The following is a 13,037-nucleotide window of genomic DNA, read 5'->3' on the forward strand; positions in this document are numbered from 1 at the left end:
TTTAGTGGCGAAATATGGCTCAGCTGGGCCCTGCCAGAGTTCAGCTGGCTGAATAGCAATAGCTTCGCTGACATTGTTCTGTTTGAATTTTGTCCAGGAATTGTAGCATTTAGACAGCACCTTCAGAATCTGGCACGAACCAAAGGAATCCTGGAGCTGAATAAAGTCCAGCTGCTATATGAACAGATGGGATCAGAAGAAGAGCCCAACCTAACATCAACTGCTCCCCACTTGCAGAATCTTGTCAACAGCCCCCCTCAGGTGAGTGTTAGGCACTGATAATGTGTTTGGTGCAGTACAAGCCACAGGCAGAAACAAGCCCCTTCCTCAAAGAGACAGATGAAGAGAGGAGATGCACTGGGAGACCTAAAAGAGACATTAATTTAGAGCTTAAATTTGCTCCTCTCCCCCTCACTTGTATAATGGAGAGTAGAGCAGGTCCTGAGCTCTTATGGGTTAGTGTTTGCCAGCCTTGTGGAACCAGTGAGATGGTATTCTGGGCTCTTCGGATCCAACGGATTGTTAGTTTGTCTAAAGGACGTGTGTTTTAGATGCATATAGAACTACATTCTGTTCTGCCACAGTGGAGTTACTGTGCTGTAACAGAACTGACCTCCGCCTGTCATTTTAAATATGGTTGGTGGTACATCACTTGGTCAGCTTCGGCCTTCTTTTGCCGGACAAAATCCAACTAGTTTCCTTTATTTGCCAGTTTGTAATAAAACAGGAGGCAGCAAATGTAAATAAGCGCTTTCTATCTTTTCTTGTTGGGCCCACCTGCTCAGGGGAATAATCAGCATGGATGGTCAATAGAACCTATTGTACTCCTTGCAAAATGGTCTAGAGACTAACTTTGAAGCACTGATAATCCCAGTGCTTTCTCACAATTCGCTGTGAGATTTAGGTGCCACTCCTCACTCTTTGGAAACCAGAGAGTCACAATCCATTCAGAAAAACGTGTCATTAAGTGTGACAGGTCAGAGCTCAGTTGTGGTGCCAACCAATGAACCATTCTCTCTCCAGCCACATCAACAGCTATTGTGCCTGTTGGAGACACCTACTGTGTGTGTAGCTCTTTTTTAAAATTCGTATCAAAAGCCTTTTGGCTTTGGTTTTAAAACTCTGAAAAGAGGCAGACATATTCACAGGGTCAGGATCACGTTGTCCTGGTGCCACTGGGATCTGAGAACAGATGAGTCAGAAAATACCTTGTATTTCTTCAGGTTAGTCAATTGTGTGCCTTTTCTATTGTGGCATCGAGGAGAATTCTAAACAATCATATCTAAATACTAAATGAGCCATGAGCCCCACAGATCAAGTGGCACTAGAGCCCCAGTCACTGCAGCTATGGAGATCTCTGTAAGCAGCTCCCTAAAGGGTTTAAGCAGAAAATGTAGCTTCTGTCTGGAGGAATTAAACTGTGCTCTTGCCTTCTCTTCCCAGGAGGAAGCTTCTCAGCAGCAGGAGACTGTATCTGCCTTCCCTAATGGCGTGCATCCACAGTTATTATCCAGACGGCAGAGCTTAGAAACACAGTACTTGCAACACAGACTGCAGGTATAGTGCCTTCCTCCACAATGTCAAGCCAGCCATCGATAGTACACACGAATCTAGCCACAGTTATTGTCAATGAGAAAAATGGTGGATAACTAGTAAAGACAACAAAAATTCAAGTTACACCTTGTGTAATAGGGGTTCCTTTGGTTGCTGCAGCTACTGCTTCTGGTTTTCCACTTTCTTAGCCAGTTACTTATGTGCTAAATAGAGGCAAATATGAGTAACAGGAATTCAGTGACAGTTCTTGGTAGCTCCTCTTGGTTGCATTCCTTTAAAGGAAATGTACCAAGATCTAGTTTGGGGACTGATCTGAGGAGCCTCTGTCCTTTTCTCATCTCAGAGTAACATTTCTTTTTATTTTTACTGGTTTTCTTTTAAGAACACAAACTCTGCAGATTCGCCCAGCTTGTATAATAAAAATTCCCACAGAAGTCTAACCTCTGTGAAAGTCTGAAATCAATTATGGCTACCAGTTAGTAAATAATCATATCTAGAATGTAGAAACAGACCAACATTTTCAAGTGGGCTTGAATTCTGAGTGGTTCAGATTATTTTGGGTATCCAACTTGAGTGACATTGGGCTTGGTTTTTCAGAATGCAGAGTACCTCCAGCTACCACTAACTTCAGTTATAGTTGAGGGTGATTACTTAGACTGAAAGCTGTTTGGGGCAAATACTATCTTTTAGTTACAGGTGCTTAGCACAATAGGATCCTGATTGGGGCCTCTAGGCACTACCAGTAACTAGTGGTGCTGCAAAACCAGGTGCTAGATAGGTTAAAGTTGGACATCCAAAACTTGCACATCCACTTTTGAAAATGCTGCCCCCAATCTCTTAAAAACCCTCACATTGTGATAGGATAAACAAGTACTTCCCCAGCTGAGGCTTTATGGGACAGTTCATTCTCTCCTGGACTCACATCCATTTAAAACAGTGCATTTCATTTCACATTTTAAATCCATCATCTTTTGGTACTGTTGCAGAAACCCAGCCTGCTGTCAAAAGCGCAGAATACCTGCCAGCTGTACTGCAAAGAACTGCCCCGAAGCCTGGAACAGCAGTTACAAGAGCACAGGTGAGGAGCACCTGGCATTGGCCACTGTCAGCAGACAGGATACTGGGCTAGATGGACCTTTGGTCTGACCCAGTACGGCCGTTCTTATGGTTCAGAATCTGGGTAGATGAGTAATTTGCATGCAACTTCCTCCCAGAGTAATAGGAGAACAGAGACATTCTTGGGACAGGCAAACTCATCTAAAAATCTCTACGAAAACAGTACTAAGGCCCTTCATTATCAGTATTTTACCAATTTTTGCTGAAAAATTCCTAGATTTTATTCAAGTTTTGCCAATTTCACCCAAATTTTGGCTTTTCAGGATCTGGGAATTTTTTGCTTATGGGGCCAGGCTGATGGGCCGGCAGGGTCAGCTGGGGCTCTGTCCGGGGAGGAGCAGAGGCGGGTGTGATACTCACAGGGTGCAGCCTTCTGCTTCCCTCCTGAGTCCAGCCCTACAGTGTAGCCCTGTTCACTTCCTCTATGCAGTGGAGGAGAGCGAGACTGACAGGGAGCTGGGTCCCAACAGTCACCACTGCTGACTACTGCAGTGATGATAAAGGACCATAAAAGTTTGATTCAGCAGATAATGGTGTGTCCTGAGCTTTCTTTAGTGTGCAGAGGTTCTGTGAATTGGGGGCAGTGTTCCTATACTTCTGTACTCATGGTTTCCAGTGAAAGTTTCTGTACCATGTATTGCAATATTTATGGTAACTCAGAACATGAATGATGTGGTGTCTCGGAATCCCTGCAGTCATTTGGGTATTTCCTGCCTTTTTTCCATGACCAGATAATTTTACCACAAAACATGAGGAATTCCTGTGAGCCAGGCTTTGACAGACATCCAAAGGGACAATCAATTTAAAAATGACACTTCTCAAACTCTCTTGCTTGTTGTAATGTCTACAATAACAGAGTTTAGATTGGAAGAGACATCTTTGTCTCTTCCCCCCCCCTTTTTTTCCCCCCTCTTTTTGTAACCGGTTTCATTGTTTTCTCTGTGTATTTAAATTGCTAGGCTCAACAGCAGACCGAGAAAACTGATACAAAAGCAAAAAGAGCAAGGGTATACAAAGGCCTGTATAACAGTCAGCTAAAAACTGGCTCTGGTTTGTGTGAACGAGTCACAGAATTGAAGGTCAGAAGGAGTCTGGCCTTACAGCCAGAATTAGACAAAAGTATAACAGCCCTCAGGAGACTCAACTCTTGAGTGCCAGAGGCAGAGAGCAGGAAGGATGAAGGTGCACCAATGTCCAAGGCCCCTGCAATGGCAGGGAATTGATATAGTGAGACATATCCACATAATCCACGTGTTTGTAATCCACAAACACTGGTAGAGGGACTTGAAATCTTCACTTACTTTCTTGGTGTTGTCCCTTTATATCTGGAGTGAGCGTCAAGAGTGGCTGTAGAATTGAGAGGTAACGCCGACTCTTGCTTGAGAGCTAAGGCTGACAACCATCCAGAACACTATCTTGCTGACCTAAGCAACTTCATGTGCTTTTTCAGGTCTTAAATAAAGAAAAGAAGGTTGCGTGTAAGGAAATGTAAACTACCTAAACTAGGTGAGCTGGGAACAGTCTTGTACCACCTCTACTGCAGAGACTAGGCAGAAAAGGACTTCATATTTCTGGATGTCCTGCAAATTGGCTGACTGGAGATCCCACTTTTGTGATATCCCTGGAATTTGCCAACAGTAGCTATGAAATAAAAGTCCTCATATTAAGTTCTTCCTGTTTGTCAGATGTGAAGAGCATGGGTGTTTGTTAAAATCCAAGATGATGATGCAGGTCACAAAATAGGAACAGTGGTACTTCACTAATTTGCACTGGGAACTGGGGAGACTGTCAGTTGCTGAATTCTGAAATTTAGCAAGTAGCAAACAAACAAAAAAGCAAATGGATCTACAATTTTTGGTTGAAGTTGGGATGTTGATTAATGAGAATTTTTTTATGATCAAGCAACCTTAGCATTTTTGTGGGGGTGAAGTGTGGGCTTTTTCAATACATTATTCCTGCTGCATTGCATAGTGCATAAGGTTTATTTATTTGCTAAGCATAGTCTAGTTTTAATTGTTCAGGACAATACTTCATAGTCTATTAGAATATGTTCTGTAACGTTAGCCATGAGAGACCTCACTGCTTGTCTCTGCTATTGCACCTTTGCTAAGAAGCTGGGAGAGACGTGTTGAGTGTGCAGATTAGCAAAGTGACAATTAACAAGGTTCAACTGTAAATGAAACCCAACTAGCAGTTTAGGGATTGGCTCTCTCAAAGGTTATGGATCCCAGTGTACGTTTCATCACTCTCCTCTGCCATTGCTGTTAGAATGATTAGCAGACAAATCTCACTAAGTATTAATATTTCAAAGACTGAAAATAATTCCTGTTGATGTCCTTGATTCAGGCTGCATCAGAAGAGACTCTTCCTCCAGAAGCAGTCCCAGCTGCAGGCTTATTTTAACCAGATGCAAATAGCCGAAAGCGCATACCCAAGCTCAAGTCAACTGCCCCTTCCAGGCCAGGAGGAGCAGCAGCAGCCGCCGCCACAGTTCAGCCTGGCACAGCCCTTGAGCCCTGTAATGGAGCCTTCTTCAGAACAAATACAATATGACCCTTTCCTTAGCCAGTATCAGAAACTGCAGCTGGAGTCATTGCCGCCATCACAGATCCACAGCTCCCCTCGGCTGCCATCGCAGATTCACGTGCAGCAGCCACCACCGCCGCCCTTACAATATTCCTATCAGACTTGTGAATTGCCAGTCGTCCCCTCTTCTGAGCCAGACTACCCAAACCAGTGCCAGTATTCCATGAACCCAGCCCAGCAAAGCAATGTAGCATCACCAGATAGCCAGAGGAGCTCAGCATCTCATGAGTCTCAGTCCAACTATGAGGCGTTAGCCCTTTCAGAGTTGCCAGGACTTTTTGATTGCGAAATGATGGAGACTGTTGACCCCCAACATAGTGGCTATGTCTTGGTGAATTAGCCACCCTGCAGTGTTAACTTAAGAATGGAAGACAGGTGAAGTGAAGGAAAAGCATGTGAATTTTCATTTTTGTTCCAACCCTAAAATTCATGGCTTATTTTCCAACCCTTGACCTACTGGGGGATGTAAAAGCCACCTGACTGGTACTAGCCGGAGATGGCTAAAAGCTACACAGCCATTAGTTCATCCTGTCAGTACTATGCCACAAACCCGGTGGCAGGGGCTGGAGATGGATAGTGCAGTTTGGTCAAATAAAGAACCAGTTTGCAGAGAAGGAGATTACAGATGTAGTTTTGAGAGAAAGAAAAGGGGCCCTTCCAAAAACTGGATACTCTGCTGGCATCCATCCAGTACCAGATGAAACCTGTTAAAGATCTGCAAAAGAAAGGAGAACGAATGAGTGACGCATTGTACTTCTTGGCAATAAAAGCAATATATTTTTCATTGGAACTCAGACTTGGGTAACCTGAAGGCAAATCAAAAACTCTTGAAATTTTAGTGCATGGTGGATTTAAAGGAAAGTTGCACTTTGGCATTGAAATGTTGGTTCTAAGCTACTGATGTTGAATTAGTCCACAGTAAGTCTCAGAGGACACCAGGTGTTTCTCCAACAGACTTCACATCCTCCTGCTAGCAAACAGTGTTTCCCCAAACTTGCCAAAAACCTTCTAATTGCCCATCATGGGAAGTTTCTGGAACTTTAACAAAATGATACACTGACCTAGTCAAAAGATAGCTAGGTCTGACATGGGGCACTGCAGTGTTTTTAGAGGCCTCTGAATGGGGTACAGAATACTCCAAAGGTAAAGGATCAGTTAATAGAGATGTGAAAGTACCAAGAGGAGGTCTACAACTGCAGCAAATGACATTGTCGAAAAGGTCAGCCAGGGTAGCATTAGAAATCAACCCTTTTTGCAGACAGCCTCTTGTGGAGGCCTCTGCCTTGGAGCAGCTCTGGTCACTGGAGAGGATACATCTGTCCTCTGTCGCTTTTTAAAAATAACTATTTTGAATTTACAGTCTGCGTTGCTGGTGGTTTATTAAGCTTTGTATATTTGGACAATTTAGGTTTTAGAACTTAAGGACAAAACAAAAGGAGCTTAAAAACCCCATGTGAAGTGATAGTGCTGTGCCTTTTTGGGTTCTTTATCAGATTATATGCTTTTTTTCCTGAAGAAAGTAGACAATACCCCATTTATATCCATGCTAAAGCCAAAGTCACTTCAGAGCACGTGTTCCACCATGTGGAATACAATGTAACTTCCTTAGTGTTTTGATTGCTCATCTATATGTGAAATGTTAAAAGTATTACAGCAATATTTAGTGTTAAGAACTGTTGCTATATTAACCATTTCAACAGATACTCACTTCGAGCAAGCACTTGAGTCTCCAAACCCTTGCAGTTCACAAAATGCCAGACAGCAGCTGGGCTTTGGATCCATAGACGGGACATAGGTAATCACCATAATTTGGGATGTCTCCAGTGTTTGAAATACTGTGAGACAATATTAAAGGAGAACCTAGTACCCCATAGTTGGAGAGTTTAGCCCTTTGTGAGCAGATGAACACACTAAGCACAATGCAGGTTCTTTAAAGCACAAAGAACAGCAGAGAAGCAGGTACTGCTTATGAAAAACACCTTTTGTTGTCTGGAAGGTTTTCCCTTTTCATTAAGTTCAAAGTGAGGAAAGAGGCTAAATATGCTAATAGCACCATCTGTATCTATCACTACACAATCACCAACCTTGCACCTGAGACTTTGCTCTCAAATCGAAGTCTTGTTGCAAGTTCCCAAATCCAGGCTGTCACTTTACACTGACCCACGGGCAAGTTCTCCAGGCACCGTATAAAGCACCAAGACAGTGAACTGAATTGGTGGTAGCAGAAGAAAGAATTCCTCATACATTGAGAAAAAGCCCAGTCAGTTTATAATCAGATTTTCTGACCAACTAATTTCGTGTCATAAACAGAGTTATCAAAAATCAGACTGCAGAACCATTTTTTCCCCTTCAGAGAATAAGCAGCCAGCACACAGAGCAATAATACAGTATTTACACGGCAAAGGTAAAAAAAATAAAATCTAGTGACTATATATTAGTCAGCTTTAAACAGGAAAAAGTTCAGCACTGCTGCCAGCAATTGCCTTATTTCCTAGTACGCTAAAATCTGACTGACCTGTGGTGTTTATACAGCACATTGTGTAATATGGGTCACTAATCCACTGGTAGTGCAGTCAGATTTGTTCAATCAAGGCTTTGTATTGACTACACATTGATTCCAAAGTCATTGCTGGTGGGCAATTTGAAATCCCATGTAAGCTAAAGCATGGAGGTTGTGCCCACTTACCCCTTTCTTTATGGCTAGATGGCAAAGAGGTCCAGTGAAGTCTAAACATCTCACCAAGGCAGGTGACCACACGCTGCAAGAGTGGGCAGAAAGGGGGCCCCCTTAAATATTAAGCAAACATTTGTGGACATACGAGGCCAAGCTGAATACCTAGAGAGCTGCAAGGGGGAGAAGCAAACAATGGATATGGAAATGTCTCCATAGCATGAACAATAAATTCAGAAGCCCAGTTCTGCACAGGGAGTTGAGTTACAAAACATGGCCTGCCCCTTTTCTTAACTATTTCCACAATAAACCCTACCACCCCATACATCGTAGGCTGCCATGGATCAGGATTCAGGGGCACAGAGAGCAGAATTATTGTTGTGGTTTGATCTCAACTCATTTTAGTCATTTCTTTACCAGAGTGTCCCAACTAGTTTAAACTGCTGAGTTTTGGAATGCAGGTATCTAGGGAGCTAAAGAGTTTTGAATGTTATGAACATGAAGTAGCTTAGATCTCCCTCAACTAACAGCCTGTTTAACATTTCATGTCATTTTCTTTAAAACATTTCTAATGCCACACTAGACTATTTTGTGGGCACCACTCGTTGTATTCATGCTACTTTGAAGTGGCTGCTTTTGTTCAAGTCTGTTGTGTCTAACATTAGAGGATTGTGTATACTACTGTATAGTTAAGTATTACTATTAGTATCTTGTATTACAGGCTCCTTTGAAGAGACTTTGGTGAGATGTATATGGGGTAAAAATTTCATATGGAGAAAAGTGCAATATGTGTGTGTGGTACGTTCTTTAATGTATTTTTTTAAAGAGTTAGAGGGTTTAGTCTTTGCTTTGGGATAAATGCACTAGTTTTGTGAGCTCCAGTTGGGCAAGTTCATCTGTAGTAATTACATGCAACTGGTATACTGGACTCTGTAAAGCAATTACAGTGTATTCCTACAAAATAAAGAGTATGTACATTTCATTTTTAAATCTTTAGTGAGCTAAAATGGAATCGAAAATTGTTCTACACTGTAGGCTTAGCAAGTGCCATGGTAGCATTACCGTTAAGTTATTCTAATGGCAGGCTGCAGCCGAGACACCAAGATACAAATAACGAAAAATAAGCATGTTCCTATTGCCAGCGTGGGGTTCTCTGGACTGTCTTTTTCAAGGTGGTACAAAACAACTCCGTTTATTTCATACAATTGATCTCAGAAGACAAATGTGAAGGAAGAAAATGTATTAACAGCCTCACACAATAGCTCCATTTCTATATTACATGCAACCCATTTAGCACAGCCCTGATCTCGATATCACCCATTCACAGCACAGGCAATGTTTGCTTAATGCATCTGGATCACCGACAGACTACACAGGTAACTGTGAATAAGGAAAGTAATTCTTCAAAACCAGTTTCTTATAACAGAAGGCTAAAAGCATAGGTAACTCCTAAGCTATTCAGGGAACACTGACCAACAAATCCAAATGACTTGAAAGCAGCAGTTTAGTGTAGGTTACATAATGCTAGTTCCTATACTTCCCTGATTTAAAAAACCCTCTTCTTTCTAAACACAAGAAGAGATTGGGTGTGGCCATAGATGTTTGCTATTAACATTGCTAGAATCCAACTGTCACAGGTCACCTGCTGAACCATTCCCCTCTCAAACCCATTGTAAAAGAAGAGTCATTTGGTTTTGATCAGGAAAAGGATTCAGTGTTAAAGCAGCTTGAGAAGGAAAAACAATTTCACACCAAAATTAGAAGTTATTTCTGTTTTGAAGAACACTAGAACAATTCTTGTTTTGCAAAATTGTGAATTTTCAGAATTTCATAATTGTTTCCCTCCCTTTTTCCACTGAACACAATTAAAGGAGTAGTGTCCAGGGGCATATTTTCATTTCTTCACTCTTTAAAACCTCCTCAACTTTAGAAAAATCTACAGATTGTAAGTGGCAAAAGGAAAAATGAAACCCTTTAGCTTTGCCAATCCTCCAAAGTTGAGAGCATTTAGAAAAGTCAAAGCAGAGGGAGAAATAAACCATTCAACTCCATTCAATCTTTTGCATTTGGTGGCACGAGTGGAAGAACTGAAGCTCCAAAATTATAACAACTTTCATTGCAAAAAAAAAATAATCAAATGACATTTTCCTGGTGGGGGGGGGGAGGAGGACTTCAGAACCCCCACCCCTCTTTTTTTGCAGGAAAGCTTTCTGGTTGGAAAGTGCTGCCTAGCTCTACTCAACATTTATTATAGGTAGGGGAAGTAATGGTTAGAGTGATGGAAAACTGGCTCTGGGAGTTGTTTCCCTGGAAGGCTCTACCTATTACCTATATAGGTTTAGAAACAGATAGTTAAAGCCATGCAGTCTTCTAGCAAGGATGAGATTATATTGGTATAAAAGATGGTTATATATTTATGGAAATGAGCTACATTTTAGGAGTAAATTATACAAATAACACCCTTATCAGGATAACACCCACTCAAAGAGGCTGCAGATTTAACTGTTCTAAGCCAACATAGTTAAATCAGTACAAAAGCATGCATTGAGCTGTCAAATCCCGACTAGCTCAGTTGTAACCCACAGGTGCTAGCAGTTATTTGGGGAATTACAGTGAGTCTGCATTTCTCAATCCAATTTGGAAGAGTCAGGGTGCAAAGGACAATTTCCCCCCTTGTAGTAGGGAGTTTCAGGTGCCTTAACTGTACTTGTTCTAGGGGTTAAGAGGAGAACTGCACCCTGCAGGGGTATTACTCCCACACCTTTCACCAGTACCATAGTCACTTACAGTCATTAAGAGAAATACAACCAAAATCCACAAGTTAACAGCTAATGGCAAAAGGAGCCGGTCAGATACAATTCCTGGGCTCTGTTTGCAGAACCAGAAGCAGTATCCAGCTGTTCTATCTAAAGTTGTGTATTAAATTGAAATCCAGGCTCACATTGGTTTTTCTTCTCACAAAATAAGTTTGATTTCCCTGAAGTTGGAGACTGTGGCTGGGACAGCCATTCTTATTCTTTCTAAAAGTGAAGGGAAGATGGTGAGAAATAAATATGCAATTTTATTTGGATCCTGCTTGTTACTTTCTCTGAACCTTTTGCTGTAACTTTGTGTGTGACAGGAGAACTATGGCTTAGTATAATAAAACTAGGAGGTTTTTCTTAAAACCTTACCTTACAGTTGGGTTAACCTCAAGAGACACTTTTTTCCAGTGTGGCTAGAATCAACTTACTCAGGCAGAGAGAGGGCATATGTTGCTGCTTTTATAGGATACACCTGGAAGTCCCCTGGGTCCGCCCTGATAGGGGCAGGGACTATAAAAATGAATCATTGGCAGCCCACTGAGAACTTAGGAAAAACTACATTATAAGAGGAAATTTAAATACTCAAGCAGGGAAAGCTCTATAGAAAGCAAAAGACTCAGAGGAATGGCTCTATGTAGAGAGTGAGTTTAAGGTAGGGAAAATATACAAACATCATCACAGGTAGAGCCCTGCAAATCTGCAGATATCCATGGACATATTTGCCCATCAGATGTGGATACAAGTTTTGTATCTGTGCTGGGCTCTAACCATGGGCTCTCAACTAGGGAGCTGTGACTAACCTACCTTCCTATAGTCCTAGATGGAACAAAAGTCTATCCTGGATTCCAGCTAGGTGGGAGGAGGGTCATAGAAGGGAAAAGGTTGAGACCTACTAGGCAAAGATATATTTTATCTGCTGCTAATTCTCCACCAACCACAGAGATATTCTCTTACAACCTTAGCTAGCCTTAGCATCATATTTTGAAAGAGCCTCTTTTAACCCTGTTGGGACTATTAAAGTCCTAAGTACATTGAGGAAGAATTACTAGGGGAGCACAAACTAACCTGGAAAAGCCCCTCCACCCTGCCACGCTCAGAACTGACTGGGTGCACCTGTGTTGTGACATTAGCTGCAAGGGCTGGTGCACAGGTGTAAAAGGCCCTGATTCTCTTGCTTGTGGTGTGATCACAAAGAACAGAGTTCTGTAGTTAAGTATGGGTGCACACTGGAATGTGAAGTTAGCATTTTGGGTTAGGTTCAGTTTATAATTGCTATATCTAGCTGCTAGATAACCCTGTTGTATTCCTACTGATAGAAATTACAAGGCAGCGGTTAGAACAGTGAAAGGAGCGATGGCTGGCTTTTAGTAAATTTTTACCCCACACAATGTAGCCCTTGATACACTGGCAGTACAGACCTGACAGCGGCATCCCCAAAACCAGCTCTTGCTTCAGCCTCTTTCAAATCCAACCCCTCACCCATTGTGAAAGCACCAAAATCTGGTTAAATGCAGGATCAGAGGTGCTGTTTGCTAATGTTGCCCTCTGCCTGAAATGTGAGTGGAAGCATTCGCCAAAGAGTTCAGAGCAAATCAGGCTACAGGAAAATGAAGGTCTGGTTATGGACAGCTTAGTTCCCTAGACAAGACATACTTTGCCACAGAAATTTTCAGATTTACTTTTCACAGTCCCTATTTAATATTTTCCTATTTGTAAATACTCATCCTAAAAAAACATGTGGGTGATTCCTTCACCTCCTCATTCACTGGTGTGTGGCAGGGGGTGGCTACATTCTGAAGCCCCCTTCCCTGGCCCTCTTACAGTCACAGCTGTAAACAGTATGCACCTCATGAGGTGGTGTATGAAGGGTTAATGGGGCTGAGATGTAGGCAGCTAGAGTGACTAAGTCATGTGAGACTACCCCCAAACCATCAAGACCTTTCTGCCACCCCAGTCCAGCATGTGTGCCAATATACCCCACAGGAAGAGCTCCTCTCTCCACCTCTAGAGCAGATGCCTTAGTTACCATGATGCAAATCAGAAGCCCGAGTAACATTCACAACACTTCAACAATGGCCTAATGTAGCTTTTCCAGACAACTTCTCCGTCAGTCTCAGAACCTTCCAGGGCTAGATGCAAGAGCTGTGGGTCCCATTAGATAGCAGGCCAAGCTCTCCCCTTTCAGTGGTATAAACCGCTGGCTTTAGGTCAAGGTGTAGACTTTAAATCTGTCACTACTGTAGAGCAGAGTCGTTCCCATCCTGGGCCTTAAGCCTGTGGCATTTGCTTTTTCATTAAGCCCATGG

The 13,037-nt window shown here is 42.3% G+C and overlaps 2 protein-coding genes across 11 annotated transcripts in view; one reads left to right on the forward strand and one right to left on the reverse strand.

The window, feature by feature from the left end:
- Window positions 1-8,917, forward strand: part of SIK2 (salt inducible kinase 2) — a 106,083-nt gene extending 97,166 nt beyond the window's left edge. For all 5 annotated transcript variants that reach the window (XM_065570360.1, XM_005291414.5, XM_065570358.1 and 2 more), the window contains 4 exons: window positions 98-261; window positions 1,444-1,557; window positions 2,541-2,632; window positions 5,017-8,917. In XM_065570360.1, the coding sequence (XP_065426432.1) occupies window positions 98-261; window positions 1,444-1,557; window positions 2,541-2,632; window positions 5,017-5,596 (950 nt within the window). In that variant the 3' untranslated portion in view covers window positions 5,597-8,917. The remainder of the gene's footprint in view (window positions 1-97; window positions 262-1,443; window positions 1,558-2,540; window positions 2,633-5,016) is intronic.
- ALG9 (ALG9 alpha-1,2-mannosyltransferase) overlaps window positions 1-13,037 on the reverse strand; it is a 132,664-nt gene that overhangs the window by 34,829 nt on the left and 84,798 nt on the right. The window lies entirely within an intron of this gene.

Source organism: Chrysemys picta, chromosome 16, assembly GCF_011386835.1.
Source record: "Chrysemys picta bellii isolate R12L10 chromosome 16, ASM1138683v2, whole genome shotgun sequence".
NCBI classification, from domain to species: domain Eukaryota; kingdom Metazoa; phylum Chordata; order Testudines; family Emydidae; genus Chrysemys; species Chrysemys picta.